Consider the following 22,433-nt stretch of genomic DNA (forward strand, 5'->3'; position numbering starts at 1 on the left):
AATGATACAGTACGATGTTGTTTTGCGCATCACGATGCATGGTCAAGGTGTTCTGGTACCTGCTTGAAATGTAACTAGCGTGATTTCCCCGCAGAGCCGCGGTACGGCTAACAGCGGTCTTGAGATGTCATCCGAACCCCAGCTTCAACTGCCTTTCGGCAAACAGCGAGGCCAATTTCTTTCGAAGCGGAAGGCCGGAAACTTTTTGTGTCTCTTTTGTCTGCTTTCTTCAAGCGGTATAATCGAGCTGTAACTCACCGATACGTTTCGTATACCACTACACCCTCAATCTCGCGTCGTGACTACGCGCAAAGCAACTTCCCCCCACATACGCATAGAGCGCTATTTGGACAGTTGAGGCCATCCGAGCGAACATTTCTACGGCCAAAATGGTCCCAAGAGCGCCCTCAAGAGAGGCTCTGACCCTGCTTAAGCATTCTGTACGACCCTCAGTAGTTGTTCGATCGCAAACACAACGCTGCCTCCTCTCGTCTACATCGCGCCCGACGCTACCATCGCACACCCAATCGCGAGCCACAACCCAAACTGTTCGAAACACGGCAACCTTTACGCACTCCCACCATGCCGAAGCCGTGTCTGTGATCCCAACGACCGTCGATACAAGCAATGCGGACTTCAAAGAGAACAAGCGCCAGATGGACGAGGCAACCGAGAACCTTGTCAACCTGCACACAAAGATCGCGCAAGGTGGACCGCAGAAAGCTCGGGATAAGCACATACAGCGAGGAAAGATGCTGGTCAGGGACAGAATATCTGCACTCATAGACCCGGGCACGCCGTTCCTCGAACTGAGCCAGATGGCAGGTTACAACATGTACGGAGAGGACGATGTGCCTGCAGGCGGTATCGTTACAGGCATTGGCACAGTCAACGGTGTGCAATGTATGGTTGTCGCCAATGACGCTACAGTCAAGGGAGGCACATACTACCCCGTCACCGTGAAGAAGCACCTGCGAGCCCAGACGATCGCTCAAGAGAACCGGTTACCCTGCATCTACCTCGTCGACTCTGGGGGTGCGAACCTGCCCAACCAAGCAGATGTTTTCCCAGATGTCAACCACTTTGGCCGCATCTTCTACAACCAAGCGCGCATGTCGGGCATGGGCATCCCGCAGATTAGTGTTGTCATGGGACCATGTACGGCAGGTGGTGCTTATGTGCCTAGCATGAGCGACGAGAACATCATCGTCGAGAATCAGGGTCATATTTTCCTTGCTGGCCCACCGCTCGTCAAGGCAGCGACTGGCGAGGTCGTCTCAGCAGAAGACCTTGGTGGAGGCAAGCTTCACAGCGAGGTCTCTGGCGTTACAGACTATCTCGCAGTTGACGATGCACACGCACTCGTACTTGCGCGGAGGAGCGTCGGCAACTTGAACTGGCACCGTAACCAGACTGTTACTTCGCAGCCTACTTTCCAGGAGCCTCTCTACGACCCCCAGGAGCTTTCAGGCATCGTCGGCACCAATCTGCGCCGTCAAATCCCCATCCACGAGATCATTGCACGTATCGTCGATGGATCTTCTTTCGACGAATTCAAGCCATTGTACGGTTCTACTCTGGTGACGGGTTTCGCGAAGATATACGGTCACCCCGTGGGTATTGTGGCCAACAACGGCATTCTCTTCAGCGAGAGCTCGCTCAAGGGCGCGCACTTTGTTCAGCTGTGCGGAAAGCGACACATCCCCCTCATCTTCCTCCAAAACATCTCGGGATTCATGGTCGGCCAGGACGCCGAAAAGGGCGGCATTGCGAAGAACGGCGCAAAGCTCGTGACAGCCGTGAGCTGTGTCGACGTACCCAAATTCACAGTCGTCGTTGGATCTAGTGCTGGCGCTGGAAACTACGGCATGTGGTAAGTCTCCTTCTAGTCCCACCTCGACACAACATCGCTAACACAAGCACAGCGGCCGCGCGTACTCCCCCCGACTTATGTTCACCTGGCCCAACGCAAAGACGTCGGTCATGGGCGCAGAACAGCTCTCGTCCGTCATGGAAGCCGTAGGCAAGAAAGTGGATCCCGCGCTAAAGGCACGGATCGAGCACGAGAGTGAGGCCACCTTCGGGTCGGCAAGGCTATGGGACGATGGAATCATACCGCCGGAACATACACGGAGGGTCCTTGGCATGGGCCTGCAGATGGCGTGCGGTGGGCAGAACAAGGGCGTGGAGAAGGAGAGCACTTGGGGTGTGTTTAGGATGTAAACGCAAAAAAGGCTTCGTAAGAGCACGCGTGCGATACGCGCGTCTCCCTGTTGCTTGCTTAAAAGCATGATATTCGCGACCTTGACCAAGAATCTTTGGTGTTCCATTTTTTTCTTGCCTGCTTGCCTTGCCTTGCTTGCCTTAGGGCCTGGCCTAACTTCCTGTGTACTAAGAATAGGGTCCATGACCGCCAATTTCCGGTATCCCCATATATTTGCACGGGACAGTGGCTTGGCAGAGGTCTTGGCAGAGAGCCGTCAAGACAGCTGGGCAGGCGGGTTCGGCCTCAAGCACGCCTGTAAGCTTGCTTGGAAACGCTTGTGTGAGACCGACGTTGACGTAGTTTGAAGATCAGGTTCACCAAGCAGTGTAGTAGATCGGGAGTTCACCCACGTGAGAAACGAAACGGAACAAAACAAACGGTGAAGTCAGGCCAAACAGCGCAAAGTCAGGCGCCTGCGCCACAAACATTCCCTGCAGGTGGGGCGCAGGCATGCGGAATCCGTTCCAGAGGTCCTAGAGTTTCAACGCGGATACCAGGCCCTGCTGCTGCGTTGCGCAAAATACACGCAGACAGCACCAACAGTGAGAGCGGGAATCTGTTGACTGTTTATGGCGTTCGTGGTGGTGTGGCGCCGTTCGTACCGGCGCTTGCGCTGTGAATTACAACTTGACCTGCCTTCCCTCGGCTTAGAGGGAACGCCAGCTGCATGATGATTAGATGCGGGCGGCGAATACGACCATGGGATTGCCAGGGTAGCCTATGGGGGCACAGGCCCGTGTTAATCCATCAAAGTTACCTTACCAGTGCCGCCATTCCGCTATTGCCTCGACGATCGCTCCCGCCTCTCTTTGTCACGTCCGTCATCAAACGCTGGACGCCTGTTTACCACTACCACCTGCACTCACACTCGCTTTTCTGTCGCCGTTCCTCCGCTGCCACAACCTTCTCCGGTACCTGCCTCCTACTCCCCGGTCAACCTCACCACGCTGCTTGTTTGCTTGATCTTGCTCGATCTCGCTTCCTCCCCACTTGGTCTCACGCACTTGCGGGGTAGCCATTCGTTAGCATTGTTTTAGGCGCAAAGCACATGTCGAGATGAGGTTGTTCAGCCCTGCGCGAGCGCTAGCGGCGCTCTCTCTGCTGTCGACAGATGTTGTGCGACCCTTCACCCAGGCCATCGTGCTCGACCCCAATTCAGAGAGTAGGATACCCGTTGCCGTCGCATGACTGCCATGCGCTTATAGCATATACTAACCTCACCTTACAGCTTCTATCAACGATGTCTCCTCCCAGGTTGCCAAACAGCTCGTTGCGCAATATGCGACTATCGACGATAAGGGCATCCATGTACTCGGTGGTTACCCGGGTATCCTCTACGAACCGTACTACTGGTGGCAGGCGGGTGCCATGTTCGGTACCCTCCTCGACTACTGGCACTACACTGGCGACGATCAGTACAATGAGATGGTCCGCGAGGGACTGATACACCAATTTGGTGAGCATCAGGACCTGGTATGTATCTCTATGCGCTATCGCAAGGTCTGCCGCTAAGCTTTGTAGATGCCCTCCAACCAGTCCAAGAACGAAGGAAACGATGATCAAGTTTTCTGGGCCTTCTCCATGATCGCCGCCGCCGAATACAAACTCAAAGATCCTCCCTCAGACCAGCCCGGTTGGCTCGCCATGACGCAGTCCGTCTTCAACCAATTCGTCGGCCGCTACCAGAAAGAGGTGTCCGACGGCACTTGCGGCGGTGGCATGCGCTGGCAGATCTATCCGTGGCTTAATGGGTGGACGTATAAAAACACCGCATCCAACGGAGGACTTTTCCATCTCGGCGCGCGATTGGCCATGTACACAAAGAACGACACATATGCCAAGTGGGCGGAGAAGGCATTCGACTGGATGGCGAACAGTCCTATACTGCCCGGCGACGGTCAAGTCTACGACGGAACCAGTATCAGCACGAACCCTCCATGCAGCGACGCGGATCAAACGCCCTGGACCTACAACTACGGAATCATGATTGCAGGAGCAGCATACGTAAGACAATGTTACTGCACCACAGATTCGATTACTAACCACGTCGCAGATGTACAACTACACCAACGGCGCCGACAAGTGGCGCAACGAACTCACCAAATTCATCAACAAGGTCGCCATCTTCTTCCCCGAAGACAAAGGCGGCGTCATGGTCGAAATTTGCGAAGCAAACATAGTTTGCGACGCGGACCAGGAATCCTTCAAAGCGTACCTCGCCCGCTGGCTCGGCATCACCATGCAAATGGCCCCTGAATTCACGCCCCAGATCATGCCCAAGCTACAAAAGTCCGCCGTTGCCGCTGCGCAAACGTGCGAGGGTCCGTCTGACCACGGCGGCGGCAACCACCAGTGCGGTATGAGTTGGTGGAAGCAGGGCTGGGACAACATCAAGGGTGTGGGACCGCAGATGACGGCCCTCAACGTCATCAGTGTGTTGAACGCGCAGAGGGTTCCGCCGCCGTACTCGCGCGATACCGGTGGTACTTCTGAAGGCAACCCCGGCTTAGGCTCTGGAAACGATGCCGACCGATTACCCAAGTTCCAATCCGAAATTACCACTGGGGATAAAGCGGGCGCGGCGATCCTCACTATCCTCATATTCGCTTTGTTCGTCGGTGGGTCGGTCTGGATATTGATGTAATGAGGAAGAGGTGGAGAAAGCATGAAAGATAATGGTGGTGGTGCTGTTTTGGTTAATACCCCCATTGTTTGGATGCATGCTGGAATGCTGTATGATGGGATGACTAGTGGGCTTCTTCGCATGAAGAGGGCTTTTTCATGGCGTTTTTTAATCCAGGGCGAATGGATCGGATCGGATGGGCTGGGATGAATTGGGAGATTCGTGTGTATATTTGCTATCTTGATGAAATGAAATATGAATGAGTATATTCATCGTTTACAATGGCTTCGTTCTTTGTTTTGAGTAAGTCGTGATGGAGTTGCGGACGCATCTCGTGTACGCGTGGATAGATATCTTAGAGCACTGAATGAGTCGAATGCCAGTGTACGGCAGCCATGTGCCGGTTTGAAGAAAGCAGTCAAAGATACATACGCTCTCGTGTGCAATGGACCGAGTTACGTCTCAGACTCTCGAGCTCAGACAATCTGTCTTGATAGGCTTGTACCTACGAGTCTGCGTCACTTCGTCGTTGTGTTGTCCTGATGTCTCGACTCTAAACACACCTTTGGAGTACGTGTGACTACTTCACTTTCTTTGTAGTGGTCTTAGAGGGACGCGTCCGAGATGGTGTAAGACATGGACTCAGAACCTGCCGTACGAAGATGATATATAACTATAGAGTCGTAGAAGGGGCATTCCAAGAGAGTATGGAAGTGACAGGAGTTACCAATGCCTTTGAAGAAGGAGAGTAGCGAAACGCTTGGTCAGCGAAAGGCCCACTGGGAACGTAAGACTACAACTACCCGCTGTGATTATTGTATGACTAACCAGACGCATGAGTGCAGATATACGAAACAACAATGTCCCGCGATATCTATTCCGGATGTTCACTTCACAGAGCGGTGGTGGCTCGGAGGTAACAATCAATAACGCTACGGAGGTGGTGCCGAGAGGATTCATGAATGACAGGAAAGTGCCTGATCTGTACAGAGAGGCCGAGTCAACGATTTTGGACCTGGTGCAAGCACACTATAGATGCACTCATGATGTTCTGACAGAGTTCAGCTCCTGGGCAGCGTCACTTCACGCCGTCCTTTTTCTCGCCCGCCACGCACCCCCAGAGGGCAACCCCCACATTGCCATGCTCGATCGCGACAGGCTGGACGGCGAGGTCCTGATCTTCTGGGTGCCTGATCTTTTAGGCGAAAGGAAAGGTGACATAGAGTACTTGGCGCATGGATGTATACGAGGTCGTGGGTATACTGCAGTGCCGTTCAAACGACTGGCTGACCATAGGTTGTATACTCTGTTCCCACAGCTTCGACGTTCGACGCAGGATGAGTCGAAGCCTATCGACTTCGGCCACATCTTACGGGATGAAATGTTCAGCGCAACACCAGTCGACGTGTCGGACATGGATATTAAGACAGCTAAGAGGCTGTGCCTCTTTTTTGGAGAACTCGCCGTACCGGCTGCAGTTGCGCTGCTCTGCCTTCAACCGCGGAACTCTTCTGACTATAAAGACACAGCTATCCGGGTAATCCAATCGCTCGGTCTTAAAGAGGTGTATTGCAGAAACCTCGCGACAGGGTACTGGTGCCAAACAGGAGCAGTACATACGCGTGACACCAATGGCAGTACTGCTAGACGGTATCGCGATGTAAGACAGTGGATTAAACTGCTTCGTACGATCAGCAACCATGACTTCAGCCGGACTGGAGAGAAGCGGAAGAGGCTGGAGTCGGATGCTGAGTACGATTCTGGTACTGAGTCTGATACTGATGTTGAGGAGTATAGCGATCGAGTGCGGAGGTCTTATGATTTGCGACTCCGTCCGACGACGCCGACGGCGAAGAAGGCTGAAGCGGATAAGTATGACTTGAGGTGGTTGGATGAGGAAGATGTGGGCGATGAGGGGATGGAAGAAGAGTCTGACGAAGAGACGATCGATGTAGAGGACGGGAGTGAGAGGGACATGTCTAAAGAAGACATGGAAGAACAAGACTTGAACGGAATATTGCCGGATGGGAATATGCAAGATAGAGATCTGTCAGACTCGAGCGATACTGTCATGTTGGATGAAACAATACATCTTCCAGAAGGCAACAACTATGTCTGCGTGCCGAGCTTGAAGTCAGAGAGGTTGGGCGTGACTGTGGTGATTGTGGATGACTATGGAAATGTCGTAGATCGCATGTGCTGTTCTTCCTAGCGCGAGAAGTGAGCAAGAGCAGGGCTGATGTCTCCCGCTGAACTTGTCGCTTGGGCCTTCGCCATCGTATATGGGCTTGGTTGTTTCGTACGAGTTGGCGGTGATTGCGACGGGCTGTATCTATGTAAAACAATTGAGGAAGAGAATGCACAGTACATCAAATGCGCCAGGGTGTGTTGAGAGAAAAGTCTGACGCTTCCAAGGTATGTAGATGGCCATTAGGTGCGCGGGTATCTTAGTTAGTCGGTTGATGCTGGGAGAGACTGGGCGTCACTTCCAACAGGGAGACGCGCTACTCCGGCTTCAGCTACCTCAGGGGAGCGCCGCTGCCCAGGTGCTTCCCCCAAACACCGCCACCTTCCAGGCTGCCATTGTCACTCACATTCACTCGCCACGACCCAAGTGCTGCAAGCAAACGTCAATGATCAAATTGCGCATCATGTGTTGATACAAAGAACGCCTTACCGGTGGCCTCCCGATCTGTGGCTGAGCGAAGTTGTAACGTTTTGCGATACCTAGGCGGCAGCGCACAGCCCAGCCGCAGCCCGCCCCAACACTCACCACCTTCGAAGACGTCGTTTCCTACCCATCCGCTTGGTGGACGCTTAGGCTCTGCAATGCGTCGTGTGGATACGCAACACGACGCCGGTCAATGCTATCGTGAGATGGTAATTCTTCATAAGGAATGAGTGCCGTCAAAGAACCATCAGCCCTCAACTTCACTTTCGACTTCGTAAACGCTGATCAGCTGTTTGTGGCACACGGCATACAGCATGCGAGAATTCTCTGATAACTCACATTTAGGCAGCCATGATCAGAAGGCAAGAAGGCAGAAAGATCGGGATGAAGCGAGGGGTCTTTCAGCTCGACTTGACCCTCGGCAGAGTATACCGCACTGTTTATGGGAGTATTGTGACCTCACCGCAAGACTCAACACTTTCTTTCGAGGGTTGCAATAGGCTGATTCTTCGAATCACATCAACTTTGCTACCTTCCAGTCGGTAGTTCCACGAGCGAGCGTGCCTGACCTTGGCAGGCACAGCCCCACTCGCTCCCATCGATTCTTCTAACGTCTAGACTTGGGTGACAGAGCTGCCGAACACAACCAGGATGCAGGAGACCTCTCATATGTGAGTTAAGCCACAGCCTCAGCCCCAAAAATACCGCTACGCCGCTACGACCCCACACCGCCATGTTGGAGATTTCGTCACCTGGTAATCCATCGCATCCCGCCTATCTGTCGTTGGACATGCCCGTCTTCACCCTCACTGTCAAGTGCCAGTGACGTGCTTGCGATACCATATCGCGAAGAACTATTTGTGGGAAGATGATCCTTGGGCCCAGCTTACCAGTTACTAGCCTTCAGCGAGCGTTCAAGCAAGGGTACGTGATCCTTCTACGCAATCGTACGTCCGTCGGCCGTTCCCGATACCGATATTGAGAAGTGATGCGGCCCGAGGCTTAGCGTAGGGGGCCAGTCGCTCCCGTCTATTCGATATGTGCTGCGACCTTACGAAAAGCAACCATCCGTCGCAGGCCCTGGAAGTCCCTATGTGGATGTTGTTAACATACCAATGATTTCCTCCACCACACACACCACCCTTCTCTAGTGCTTTGCATGCACAGATCAGGGGTTTTCTATGGGCGCCACCACTTGAACGCGTGGCGCCGTGGGCGGAACCTCTGTTCCTGCAGCTATGAACTATGACTCTTACTCAGGTATTTAATTCTCGGCGCATCATCCCTCCTTCAGGTTGGTCCACCGTCTTCGAGTCCTCAAGATGACCCCCAAGAAACAACCACCCATATCGCCCCAGAAACGGCGGAGACCCGAAGCTCAGCATGACAATATGGATCGTTCGCCGAAGGTTACTCGCCGCTCGACAGCTTCCGCCCGCACGAATACCATCCCTCGATCTCCGCCTCATACCCCACCACACGTTGGACGAGGACAGGTTTCCCTCCGACACTCTTCAACATCACCAACATGCAGCGCTCCGATCGATCCAGAAGCTCAGCTCAAGGAGACGCCAAGTACTCCTCAGTCCCTTGTGAAACGCGTATCCCTTGTCGACGACCCTACGATTGAACGCGAGATCACCCATCCGACCCCGCCTATCGTCCTTTCCAAACACGCATGGGCGCCACGCCATGCTGTCAAAATCAACAGACACAGCTTCAACACAACCACAAACAGCCCATCTGCCTCATCGAAAGGTACCAGATGGGTGGAAGTGTTGGGTCAAGTGAGCAGGATGTATCGTTACAAACGTATCCCTGACGACCAAGTTCGTCTTCTACTCGTCAAGCCGGGCACCTTCGATGAGCAAATCAACGCTTCTTTACTGGTCGTTAGCGATGATCACCTCGGAAGCGAAGATTACCCGTACTCGGCCCTATCCTACAACTGGGGCAATAGCGCAGACGACAGTACTATTGTCATCCAGGATGATCCAGCCTCGTCTCCCGTGAAGTCCATCAGGAAAGCAGTAGATGTACTCCGAGCGGCCGTGCAAGACAAGTTGATCAAGGTCAAACCAAACCTCTACGAAGCTCTCAGACATCTGCGAAAAGAGAACGAGACTATCGCGCTTTGGGTGGACGCATTGTGCATCAATCAATCTGACACCAAAGAAAAGGAAGAGCAAGTACTAAAGATGGCGCACATTTACCGTAAAGCCTACAATGTGAATGTATGGCTTGGCTCCGACAATCCTGATGATCTTGTCTCCAACAGGGCTATGGCTTTTATCCCCAAGGTCATCGATCCGGAGAATCACTTAGCTCTTCTCACTGGCGATGCTTATATTGAAGATTGGGCAAGCTTGTACGAGCTTCTCAAGTGGAGCTGGTAAGTGCATGGTCGTTCAACATGGCGTTTCTCCGCTCATCTCCCATAGGTTCTCAAGGCGCTGGGTCATACAAGAGCTGGCATTTGCACAATCCGCTTCAGTTCACTGTGGCAAGCATGTGCAGGACTGGAGCGACTTCCAAACTGCCATCGCTATCTTCCACCGACACTTCGATGGTCTGAAAGCCCGGCTCATGATGTATTACGAGTCCTCTCAAGCCAAGCGCAGTCACTTGAACGATGACTCAACCCTAGAGATTGAGCACCTCGGTGCCAAGCTGTTGGTGGATATGACATCCACATTGTTTCGCAAGCGACCCGACGGCACCCTGGAATCTACCAAAGGATTGGAGAGCTTGGTATGCTCCTTGTCCGGCTTCGACACTTCCGATCCACGCGATACAATCAATGCCTTTCGAAGTATATCCAAAGAGGTGACTAGATATAAACCGCGTGCCGCAGGACAGCATAGGCCACCGCCTGTTCCAAACTACAGTAACGATCTCTTTGAGATATATCGCGACTTTGTTAAATGGGTTGTCGAGACCTCGGGATCCATTGACATAATCTGTCGCCACTGGGCATTAAAAGAACGCCATGAACTAACTCCAACAACCCCTCGACTGGTTCAACTACCTTCCTGGATCCTTTTCGTGGAAGACTCTGCCTGGGGAAAGGGCGAAGATCTGTTTCGCGGTCGAAAGGCTGGCGACAGCTTTGTCGGGTTACCTGGTAGTAACAACTACAACGCTTGCGGTAGGCAGGGCAAGCAAGCCCGTGTCAAGTTCCCCCGGAGTCCTGTCCATCGTGCCTCGGCCCCACCTTCCCAAGTCATACACGATATGTCGATGTCCGTGAGAGGTGTCATGATAGGAACAGTCTCCTTCCGCACAGACCCGTTTCCCGATGGTGTTATCACCAAAGATTGTTTGGAAGGTCTGGGATGGGTCTTCGACAAGGACGCCATAGAAATCACCGAGGTTCCAGCCAAGCTATGGCAAACTCTGGTGGCAGACCGCGATCCGCAGGGCAACCCACCCCCTCATTGGTACAAGAAAGCGTGTCAACATTGCCTTACCTATCAGACGAATAATGGACACATCAACATCAACACCGTTCTACGACGGAACCTTCGAGGCGGCCCCAATGACATCGTGTATGACTACCTTTGTCGCGTCCGTGCTGTCACCTGGAACCGATCCTTCCTCAGAGGCAACCCCATCTGTAGTGCCACCACCGATACTTGCGACTTCGAGCATGACGAACTCGTTGGCTTTGGGCCACCTAGGACTGAGAAGGGAGATGTGATTGCTATTCTGTATGGCTGCAGCGTCCCTGTCATCCTCCGACCAACTCAAAATGGCTCTGGTGAGCATCTTGGGTACCTATTCGTCGGCGAAGCTTACATCTACGGTAAAATGGACGACGAAGCTTTTGGTGTCCACTGCGAAGAAAAGAACTTCAAGCTGCTCTAATGCGAGTGGCAGTCATGAGAATACGTCCCCTCTCGACCTCACTTCCCCTTCTCTCGATAAGCACTCGAGCCCGGCGCCGGCTGCTGGATTCATCCGCCTTCCTTCTTTTCTCGCTCATTTTCACTTCGTACCTGCGCTTGGCTAGTACCCCCTCCTCTTCTATTCACGATACCCTCACGCTACGACGTCACGACATTATATACCCCGCCCGAGTCTGACCGCTCGGCCCTCTTCTTCCTACCGATACCCTAACCTTTACTATGATATCTTGTACACTGCCTGTACGGTCCGATACGGTTCCATACGGGACAAAATAGAGCATCTTTCGGATTTCCTTTCTTGTATAGTCCATAATATACTACCATTGTACCATTATCCGCTTTTGATGTCAAACAAATTCCGGGTCTCTTTACTCATATTCAGACAAATAGCTTTTGTGAAGCTTCCTAGCTATCGACTGTCCCAGTCTTGAGGCCATGTCTAGATCGAGCGCATTGCATACCGGCGCATCTACCCTTGTTCGTCCCCGCGACGCTCACTCAGTAGTAGTCGATCATCTCGGTCGGCCGGCCCAGGATAAAGCACTTCATGCTCTTGATATCCCGCTTCGTCCAACCTGAAAGTGTCGATTTGCCGCCTTCGCCCCAGCGTACGGCCATGTCGGTATCGCCGAAGAGAGCCTCGCAGCGCGGAGTTCTACAATTAGCCTTTGTGAGCTTGTGGTCAGACCATAGAGAAGGTAGCAAGGAATGAGCATACCGATACAGTTGACAGCAGCCCATGTGGGTCACGGCGCGAACTGAGCTTATCTCTCTAGAGCTGAAGCACATGTGTTAGCACAAGCTTCACACCTGAAGACAACATAATCTATGCGTACTAATCGCTGCTGATGTCGCGACACTCGTCCACCATAACGTCGAAGTAACGGCAAGCTCCTTTGAAGTTGGCCACGTTACAGACTTGGATCTGGAGGAAAAGCTGTCAGTACCTGACCCTTGTAATCCGGACGGAAGCGACGTACGGTCATGTGCTTCCACAAATTGTCGGACGCTTCGGTTAGCAAGGGAGCGGCATCGTGGATGCAAAGAACGAGTAGTACGAGTACGCTGAGCATCATGGCAGTAGCGGGAATGCGCATGGTGGGTGGTGTCTCGGATCTTGTGCTTGAGGAAGTCTACACTGAGTGAGGTGGATAAGTGTCAAATGAAAATTGGCAGGAGCGGAAGGCAACAAGACTGCGGCGTTTAAACAGCCGTGTCGTGCTTTCCTTCCGACATGACTCGCTTCGCCCATACCGACTTCCCTAGACGACCCCCCGCAGTTTCCCTAAACGACCCTCCGCAGTTTCCTTAAACAACCCTCCGCAGTTTCCCCGCAAGCAATGCGTAGCGCTCATTCGGTGTGGGGTAGCCACTAATCTAGTAGTATACCTGGCCCTCTTCCGGTTCGGTCACGCTCCCTGCAGAGAGCGAACAATGTCCGAATCCTTCAACTACCTCATTTCTCGTGACGCCCCATTGAAGCTTGGCCAAGTGCGCATCGAATTCCCCAGGCGGTGGATGGCAAGCAGCGCTTATCGCCAAGCTACAAGACAGCACGATAGGTACTCTTGTTTGTCGTTTCCTGAGTCCAACCACGCCTATAATGCCGAGCAATACGAAAAGAACGGATAGTAGAACTATAAGGCTCAGAGCTGAGAATCCGCATGCTGCTGTCGAACTCAGGGTAGTGACAGTCCACGTATCTATCCGGACCAGGAAGAACGCCTGAGACATCAACCAGTGGAGTGTTCCACTGATTGCAAGCAGGGGAAGGCTCCATCTGTATGGTAGTTCTAGGAAGTAAGTACTTCTTTGATAATCATACGGCTGGGTGACTCTGAGGCCTTTCCTGGATGTCGCCAGATTGTTCCACTCTTCAGCCCCAGCCATTGAGGTGCAAAACTGGTTGATCGTGAAGTAGCAGGATGACAAAAGTAGCTGCGGGATATTGGCCAGCCAAGCACTCCATAGTGTAGCTACAACCGATGTGCTTCCAGAAGAGAATATGTAAGAGTTAGATGAAGTTCCCCATTGCATGTTTGAGCTCAGGCTCCATGCAAGGACAATCGCGAAGACGAATATGAAGAATCCGATCCTAGATACTCAGTCAAGATTCAGGACTCATTGGGGGCTCACTTACGATAATGTGTAGATGAACTGGACGCGATCATGGAAAGGAGAAAAGTAAGATCGTGAACGTGGAAGCCAGACGTCTCGCAGCCGAAGATTAAGCTCCTTTCTATCGGTTTCGTCGTATTTGCTTTTCTTCAGTGAATGGCCCAGACTTGATGACACAGTCTCTCGACTAAGGAGACAGCGACTCATCGTGTAAGGGTCTTCTTGCTTCAAGAACGAGCTTGCGGCATCTCCTAAGGTGACGAGGTACTCCGATCGATCTGTGAGGAGAACCGTGAGCAGAATGATGAGCTTGACCAAGTTGAAAGTGACCACCACAGCAAGAAAGTAGAGGCTGACTTGCACTGTACTGGGCGAGTCCAGCATCTTGAATGATGAGGCCTTCGCTACGTGTAGATAGGCTCCGGTCAGGCGATTATAGCCGTGAGCAAGGCTGTTGTAGTTTAGCCACTCCGGTGAATCTACAATAATCTTCTTTGGTGTCAAGCTATCTGCACCAGTCGAGGTTTCCACGTCCGCGGCGTTAAATTGCGAAAGGTTCAAGGCTGGTGGAGGCGACCTGAGTCTGATCGACACCCTATCGATTGCGAGATACAAGTCACCATAAATGGAGATGTGTTCTTTAGAGTATGGCTCGTCCCATCGATCAGCGGGCAAATTCCAGTACGCGCCATGGGTCCAGGTGTCGTTGTCAGTAGCATCAGCGATTTCTTTCCATGCATCCGATGACACGTCCAGTGTTGCAAAGGAGTGACCTTTCCGGGACGTGATCACTTTGAAGACCGAGGCGTTATAGCTAGAATTGATGAGCCTTTGTAGTCCGGGAGTTCATCTAACAACGTACAATAAATGCAATGGTGTCGAGGACAATACTAAGATCAACCAAAGGGTCGCGCGGCTGCGTGAGATAGCCCTCAAATTCCGAGGACTTAGTCGCCCAATATCGAGCCACTGTCCTTTCGCATGCGCGGCGTCCACATCTTTCCGTGTCGGGGAGCTCAGGACTTGCATAGTGTAGTTTGACGATGATAGCAACGCGGTGCTGAGTACGTTAATGAGAACGTGCAAAGCAGAGTCCCATCGTGCGATGCGCGTCTCGTCGCCTTCGAGGATTGAAGATATGCCTTCGTGGTCATAACCGGATTTGCTGTTTGCTCCGATTGCGATAAGAGCAATGTTGCAACAAAGGACAAGGAACGACATGCAACAACCAAACAGCACTCCCATACGCCACCCATGGAAGCGGCTTCTTCTGAGTCGCGAATCCCAGGCTTGTGATACCTTGCTGATTGGGCGTGGAAGTTTCGGATGAGTCCAGCGGCGTGATGCAGTTGAGTTTCCAGCGCTGATCTGAGCTTGCGAATTCTGATCAAGCTGAGTGGGGATGTCGCTTTGTGATGAGGCCTCGTCGGCGCGCTGCGATAAGCTCATGAGGGGAGTAGCATCGCTGCATATCCCATTGTCTGGACGTGGGGGCTGAAGAAGGGAAGATTGATAGGGTCGCGCATAGACATTAGCCATCGATACTAGAATGCTTCTTGCCAACGAGGCCGTTTGAGGGAAAGGGCAGGATTCATAAAGAAGCTGTTTTGGGGGCCAAGTATCCTTCCGGCCTCGCAAGCAAGACCGAAAGCATAATCAAGGCAACAGCCTTGAGAACGGCCCCGGTGTGGCTAAGACGCCATGTTGAATCCTCCCATTGGCAGCCATGGAGTTGTGCGACGACTGAGCCGTGTGCGGCTGAGTTCTTGCAGATATGCATTTCCAGAATAGGTAGACGCTGCTGAGCGTGTAGGACCCAACGAGGCTGTTCATTGCAGATCGCGCACTGTGACAACTGGACGTTGGACGCTATTGGCATGGGTTGGCAGGCGCACTGCATCGCAAGAGGCTACAGATGTTGCGATTATCCGCTACCCATGTATTCGACTCTTCGCAGTCAGAACGGGTAGAGGGTCCGGCTGCTGCAAGTAAGACGTCCCTCTCTTGATGGAAGGAGTCGCTGACCGGTTCTCTAGCATTCGTCAAGATGAAACTGTGCAACTTAGGTGACCCGATGTCAATGCCGGCTTCATTGTGTTTTAAACCGAGAATACCGAGCCAGTCAGATCTTGGACTTTAGATGTTGATGGAAGAATCTGATCGACAATGATCATGTCTTGGTACAGGAAGATAAGACTTCAACAACACGAGCAGGCTGTACGGTATCGAATGTGATTGTTGGAGCTGGCAGTCTAGAGTTAACTCGAAGCTTCGATGTCGGGGTTGCGTGACGAGTGCACGTGAAACGAAGTTCCGCGGCAGGAGTGACCTCATAATGTCAGCACAGCCCTAGTGCATCTCACGCACCTTCATCCTTCCACCTACACCAACGCGCACCTCAACCTCCGCTTTCGCATCGCACGCAGTCAACCTCTGCGACAACTCCATCACGATGGGCGCACCCAAATACCAGAACGTGCCTCAGCGCGACTCGCTCGACGAGGCGGCGCCCGCGCCGTCATATTCGCAGGCGCCACCCAGCTACCAGGCGGCCAACGACCCCCAAGAAGCCCTCCTCAGCGGCGTTCCCCGCGGCGAAAACGACAACCTGCCCGATGACTTCAAGTTTGGCGGTGTTGTGGCAGAGGCGACACTGGACATCCGGATGGCTTTCATCCGCAAGGTCTACGCCATCTTGTAAGTACCTTGCCTTCATGCCTCAAAGGCGAACGTCGCGCATACTGACTCTCTGCAGGACCGTCCAACTCCTCGCAACCGCCGCTGTCAGCGCCCTCTCGATGATGTCGGAATCATACAAGAACTTCATCCAGCAAACGCCGGCGCTCATGTGGGTGTCGCTGATCGGCTCCTTCGTCTTCCTTGGCCTCACCTTCTGGAAGCGCAAGTCGTACCCGACCAACCTCCTCTTCCTCGCCGGCTTCACCGCCATGGAAGCATACTCTATCTCCGTCATCGTCTCCTTCACCGACTCCAGGATTGTGCTGCAGGCGCTTTTCTTCACACTGGGCATATTCATCGCGCTGAGCCTGTTCGCCTGCCAAAGCAAGTACGACTTCACGCACTGGGCACCGTACCTTTTCGGCGCGCTGTGGGTGGTGGTCTTGTTCGGCTTCATGTCCATGTTCTTCCCCCACAGCAGCTCGGTCGAGCTAGGATACGGCGTTGTCTGCGCGCTCATTTTCTCTGGCTACATTCTGGTGGACACACAGATGATCATGCGCCACTACCACGTCGAGGAGGAGATTGCGGCGTCCATCTCGCTCTACCTTGACATCATCAACCTGTTCCTCGCCATCCTGAGGATTCTCAACTCGCAGAACAACAACTAGGCGGGGGGATGTAGTAGGGGCTTAGATTCACTTGGGAGAAATTGCAAGGCGTTATGGGTATTGATATCATTATGCTTGGAGCGTGTGGTCAAGGAGCTGGGTATGGATTCTGATACTCTATGTTACTTAGCCGTAGTTGTATAATACCACTTTTACACTTCCTTTCGTACCCAGAGCAATTACCAGATAATCGGTGTTTGTATGCTGAAGACGATTCTTCCGTCTCATGATGGAATAGAGGCGACCATTCTATCGCATGCGGCATCCAATAGCTATGCATGCATATCAGTCAGGCCATGGCGGGGTAGCACTATGGGGCTGCAGGGAGCGTGGGCGCGTTGATAGGTCGGGAGGGTGAAACGCCCGGACCCTTGATTTTCGGAGCACCAAGCTTCGTCGGCGGATGTCTTGGCAAACCAACCCTCGCAGGAACTCGACGATAACGGTGCAGGGCCCGTGTTAGGGGCAGACTGGGACGAGACTGAGCTTCCATATAGGCTTGCCACCTCCTTTCGCTCGATGCAACACTGCCAGTCTTTGTTCGCGTTACACCCTTAGGCGCATGCTGCAGTCGGGTTAGGCGAGGCCCCATTTTTGAAGTGGGCAGATTCGTAGCGCGCTCCAGACACTTGTCTTGCTACAGCGAATACTGCTAGCTCCCGCGACACCTGTCCAGAAATACAGGGAGAGCAATTGAACACGCCTGTGCCATCCTTCACCCAGACTCGAAGCTGGCACGCAGGAAAAGGTGCAATTCGCGTGGCCCGCTCAGGAGATTGTTGATCCGCGCTTGCCCCATCCATCTCTAAACCCTGAATATCTTTGCTTGGGACCACCACACCGCTCCCTCGACTCTGCTCTGCCCGGGCGCATCGTGCTCTCCCCCGCCGAAACCTCGCCTACGTATCGACGATAGTCAGCGCCCATTCTTTCGCCCGTTTCGCTGCTCAATGGCTGTTGGTTGCTGAGACACGTACCCCAATCCGTTCGCTAAGACGTGACTGTTGAGCGACAATCACATCGACTCATTGAGCCCACACGCCGCACTACACGCCGGCAACCGACACCGGAAACCGTCGCCGGGCTGCAAGCACTCTCTGGAATTCATTCCTCTGCCATTGGCTCTTCTATCGGACCGCCTCGAGACAGCGGGTATCGCGACAGCGTCGCTCCATCACTCTCTCGCTCCCCACATTGGGGCATATTGCAACCAGCCACCATGGCGACGACACACAACGCCAACCGCGCGCTGGGAAAGACGCACACGGCGGACATGCAAGCGCAAAAGCTACCGACTGCGCCCAAGAGGCGGAAGATGCAGGCAAAGAAGGTCGAGGATGAGGGGCTCATGGCCTCTCTGTGCACCCTCATCTTGGAACACCAGATTGGTACGCTCTCGCAGAGACTCCAGAATAGTGAACATGTCAATACTGACTCCCACAGGCATCTCCGTCAATCTCCTCACCCTCCTCGTCCTCACCCACACATTCTTTCCCCGCGCCCGAAGCCGGACCAACAAGTTCTTCCACATGTCGTACTACAACCCCGACACCAACATGTACGGCTGTGGCACCGACGATCTGCCCTTTGTCCTACTGTGGACCGTCATCTTCACTGGTGTACGCGTCGCAGTCATGGAATACCTGCTCGACCCGCTGGCAAGGCTGGGTGGTATCAGGACAAAGAAGGGCCTGGACAGGTTCAAGGAGCAGGCCTGGTTGATCGTCTACTACACCGCGTCGTGGTCCCTGGGAATGGTACGTCACGCAACACAGAACATGTGGAATGGCAGTGCTAACAAGGCTACAGTACATCATGTACCACTCTGAGTTCTGGCTAGATTTGCACGGCATATGGGAAGGCTGGCCTTTCCGCGAGGCTGATGGCCTTTTCAAGTGGTACTACCTCGTCCAATGGGGCTTCTGGGTCCAGCAGCTTCTTGTTGTCAATATTGAGGAGAAGCGCAAGGACTACGCGCAGATGTTCACCCACCACATCTTCACCACCGCGCTGATGTGCTTGTCTTACGGCTACTTCCACATGCGCGTCGGAATTGTCATTCTGACCATCATGGACTTTGTCGACATCATCCTGCCGGTAAGCAGTCCGAAATCACTAGTTGAGCACAAGAACTGACAAACACAGACTGCGAAACTCCTCAAGTACATGGGCTACTCGAATGCCTGCGACTACGCTTTCGGTCTCTTTGTCATCGCCTGGGTCGTTACCCGCCACGTTCTCTACATGATGGTCTGCTGGTCCATCTACGCATACGCCCCAGTCGACATGGCACCCGGCTGCTACCTCGCCGACTCCACCTCGAAGTACACCTCATTCGTCCCCGCATCCAACACCTCACAATTTGAAGCATACGGCGGCAACAACCACTGGGGCAACCTGCTCAAGGCGTACAACGACCGCAACGGACCCATTTGCTGGAACCCGCAACTCCGATACTACTTCCTCGCGCTGCTCCTCACACTCCAAGTCTTCTGCTGCATCTGGTTCGCTACCATTGCGAAGATCGTCTACAAAGTGCTCATGGGCAACGCAGCGGAGGATCTGCGCTCAGACGATGAGGGCGAGGACGAGGAGGTCGAGCAGGAACAGACCAAGACCATCTTCAACATGGCCACCACCTGCGGCGAGAGCGGAATGAGCTCCATGACGCCAAAGGAGGAGGAAGTCGGTGTCGATGCCCTCACCTTTGCGCGTCTCAACGGCGCCAGCCAGCGCCGCCAAGCAAAGAGGGAAAGCTCGCGCGCCAGTGGGATTAGTATTCCCGGTCATGGCGATCGCAAGGAGCTGCTCGGTCGCATTGGTTGTGATAAGCCTTCGTAGGCTTTTTATGGTCACCAACCACAACGGTTGTTGTTGATGTTTTCCGAGTGCGTTACGAAAAGTCTCGCGGGCGTCTGTGGCGTCATAGACTATCTATATAGTCCTGGGTTCATTTCTTCCAAAGTTTTTGGAAAGGGTGTATATGTTTCGAGGGAATATACCACCATTTGGCTTGGTGAGATGTGTGGTTCCGTCTTGCGGTTGATGATCATATGTATACCCCCAGAAATCGAAGTTAGTTTGTTTTCTTGAAGCTGTTCGACGAAGATGTGGGCTATGGGCGTGAAGTACGGATGATTGCTTGATTACGCGGCGTGGTTACCACCAGGGCATGTGCAGTCATCCCGCTCTGCACCTCGGCACATGGCTAGTGTGAGTGGGATGGTGGGGCTGATGCTCACATCATGAACGTTGGTCTGACTACCTAGGTACCAACCAAAATTCAAACCCAACACGTGTTGTGAAGGCTTCCCCTTGCATTAGCAGCTGTGCCGTTGACATACATATGGCACCTCGTATCCTCCGACTGAAACCCTTCACAGTACTAGCTCTTCACACCGAATAATCCGTCAATCTTTATATAACACCCACGAAAAGCCCATTGGAAGAAGCGGAGTTCTATCAGTAATTCAGCTACATACAAATCAACACTACTGCCATATCACCACTACACCACCACCACACCACCATGCCATCCCCCTCCAACCCCACCCTCCCCTCCCCACCCTTCTACACCCACATCCCCAACATCAACAACCTGCGCCTCGCCACTTACTCCCTCACCACCACCTCCGGCGCCACCCTCCGCCCAGGCATCCTCTTCCGCAGCGCCGAAGTCGCCAAGTTGGACACCGCCGGCTGGACCGCCGTCCGCGATATCGGCGTAGGCCACGTCTTCGATCTACGCAGCCAGCCCGAGGTAGAGAAGGGGTGGGCTGGTATTGTTGGAGATGATGCATCCGGCAAGCAAGATTTCAGACCAGGCTGGATTCAAGCCATGGAGGAAGCAGGTGTGAAACGCACGTGGACACCCGTGTTCTCAGATGAAGACTATAGTCCTGAGAAGTTGGCGGAGAGGTATGCGAACTATATGGATGAGGATGTCAAGGGGTTTGTCGAGGCTTATGCTAGTATTTTGACGGATGGAGGGGGGGCTTATGGGACTATTTTGCGGTATCTGGCCAGCCTGAGTAGTGATGGCGAGGGGAAAGAAGGACAGAAACTCGGTGCACTCATCCACTGCACAGCCGGCAAAGACCGCACAGGAATCTTCTTCGGCCTCCTCTTCGATTTCCTCGGTGTCCCGCGCGAGCAGATCGCCGAGGAGTACCAACTCACTGAACTCGGCCTCCGCCCTGCGCGAGACGAGATTGTGGAGCGGTTGTTGACGAGTCCCGGCTTCAGGAAGTATATGCTTGCGCAATCAACCGGACGACCTCTATCGAAGGAGGAGATGGCACAGATTATCCAAGGACGGGATAGCGAGGGTTCTGATACCTCGGAGTTTCCGCCTGAGATTCTGGAAAAGGGCAGGCAGGCTGCGTTGCGCATGGTGGGGTCGAGGAAGGAGAGTATGCTGGCGAGTTTGGATATGTTGGATAGCCGGTTTGGCGGCGCGGAACGGTATATGAGGGAGTATTGTGGGCTTGGGGATGGGGAGTTGGAGGCGCTGAGGAGAAATTTGGTGGTTGGACAGGGGGCGTGACTAGGTGTAGGTGTGGATGGGAAGGGGGTCGAGAGGAGGAGGAGGGAGAGGTTGTAGCAGCGATTTGTGTACCCTCAACGTCTCTCTCATTGGACATGTAAACATTCGGGCCCACCTGGGCAGACCTGGGCGATGGCAGCGCACCAGTGTCCAGGCACTAAACCGCTTGCAGACGGTTAGTGTAGGCAACAATCCAATATAACAAGAACGCCATCGCGAGATACCGCCACTACTACACACTATCGACGAAGAAAAGCAACCCACTTTGATTCAGACTGCTCTCCAACTTCATTAGCTCAGCATGCCCACTAGAAGAACCCGACCCACTATCGTACCCAAGGGCCCGTGGACCACGTCCTTGAATTGGGACCTATGCGCGACACCCCAAGGCGAGATACGCGTACCTTTTCGACACCATGTTCGCCCGGAAGAAAGAATGAAGTATTCCTCACTCGACGGTTTCAGACCCTTTCGACGCCTGCCATTGGAGCTTCAGCACCATATCATATCGTTCTGCGACAACGCAACGCTCTTCCAGCTCATGCGTGCATCACCTGCCACGCGCGAAGAAGCCGCCAAAACTTTCTGGTCTGATCCTGCCGTCGAGTTTCGCATACACGGCTCTTGGTTACTTTCAGGCGGATACACGGGCCTTACACATGCCGCTCTCGAGGCTCACAAGTACATGCAATACATTCTCATCGAGCTTGGAGGTGCGAACAAGACTCTTTACGATGACTGGATGGATCTCATACCGCATCATATCAAGTTCTCAGATCAGGAGGAAGCGAGACTCTACGCAGAGCACCAGATAGCTGCGTTCTGGCAGGTACTGCGCGAGTGGTTTCCGCGCGTCGTGAGCGTCGTGCTTCATACGAACTATATTCTCGAACCCAGCACAGAGCCTCCCAGATTTCTTACGCAGCTGGCAGAAGCATGTCCGGATGGGAT

At 53.4% G+C, this 22,433-nt stretch overlaps 7 protein-coding genes across 7 annotated transcripts; all 7 read left to right on the forward strand.

Annotated features, from left to right (window-relative positions):
• Position 1: 1 nt before the first annotated feature.
• Positions 2–1,877, forward strand: MCCC2 (Methylcrotonoyl-CoA carboxylase beta chain, mitochondrial; the record flags this gene model as incomplete). Its single annotated transcript, XM_051495665.1, has 3 exons — positions 2–9; positions 95–101; positions 339–1,877. The coding sequence occupies 3 exons, from the start codon at positions 2–4 to the stop codon at positions 1,875–1,877; spliced, it is 1,554 nt and encodes a 517-aa protein (XP_051354684.1).
• A 2,223-nt stretch (positions 1,878–4,100) lies between these two features.
• J4E92_004276 (uncharacterized protein) lies at positions 4,101–4,910 on the forward strand (the record flags this gene model as incomplete). The annotated part of the gene is made up of 3 exons (XM_051495666.1): positions 4,101–4,107; positions 4,263–4,270; positions 4,320–4,910. The coding sequence occupies 3 exons, from the start codon at positions 4,101–4,103 to the stop codon at positions 4,908–4,910; spliced, it is 606 nt and encodes a 201-aa protein (XP_051354685.1).
• A 4,342-nt stretch (positions 4,911–9,252) lies between these two features.
• On the forward strand, positions 9,253–9,956 carry J4E92_004277 (uncharacterized protein; the record flags this gene model as incomplete). The annotated part of the gene is made up of 2 exons (XM_051495667.1): positions 9,253–9,257; positions 9,326–9,956. The coding sequence occupies 2 exons, from the start codon at positions 9,253–9,255 to the stop codon at positions 9,954–9,956; spliced, it is 636 nt and encodes a 211-aa protein (XP_051354686.1).
• Positions 9,957–9,973: 17 nt separating this feature from the next.
• Positions 9,974–11,427, forward strand: J4E92_004278 (uncharacterized protein; the record flags this gene model as incomplete). Its single annotated transcript, XM_051495668.1, has 2 exons — positions 9,974–9,978; positions 10,002–11,427. 2 exons carry the CDS (start codon positions 9,974–9,976, stop codon positions 11,425–11,427), a joined length of 1,431 nt encoding a protein of 476 aa, XP_051354687.1.
• Positions 11,428–16,038: 4,611 nt separating this feature from the next.
• On the forward strand, positions 16,039–16,936 carry J4E92_004279 (uncharacterized protein; the record flags this gene model as incomplete). Its single annotated transcript, XM_051495669.1, has 2 exons — positions 16,039–16,283; positions 16,342–16,936. 2 exons carry the CDS (start codon positions 16,039–16,041, stop codon positions 16,934–16,936), a joined length of 840 nt encoding a protein of 279 aa, XP_051354688.1.
• Positions 16,937–18,155: 1,219 nt separating this feature from the next.
• Positions 18,156–19,777, forward strand: J4E92_004280 (uncharacterized protein; the record flags this gene model as incomplete). The annotated part of the gene is made up of 4 exons (XM_051495670.1): positions 18,156–18,324; positions 18,380–18,693; positions 18,746–19,033; positions 19,082–19,777. The coding sequence occupies 4 exons, from the start codon at positions 18,156–18,158 to the stop codon at positions 19,775–19,777; spliced, it is 1,467 nt and encodes a 488-aa protein (XP_051354689.1).
• A 688-nt stretch (positions 19,778–20,465) lies between these two features.
• J4E92_004281 (uncharacterized protein) lies at positions 20,466–21,482 on the forward strand (the record flags this gene model as incomplete). Its single annotated transcript, XM_051495671.1, has 1 exon — positions 20,466–21,482. The coding sequence occupies one exon, from the start codon at positions 20,466–20,468 to the stop codon at positions 21,480–21,482; it is 1,017 nt and encodes a 338-aa protein (XP_051354690.1).
• Positions 21,483–22,433: the final 951 nt, after the last annotated feature.

This window comes from Alternaria infectoria (assembly GCF_024043175.1).
Source record: "Alternaria infectoria strain BMP 0036 chromosome Unknown scaffold_5, whole genome shotgun sequence".
NCBI lineage: Eukaryota > Fungi > Ascomycota > Dothideomycetes > Pleosporales > Pleosporaceae > Alternaria > Alternaria infectoria.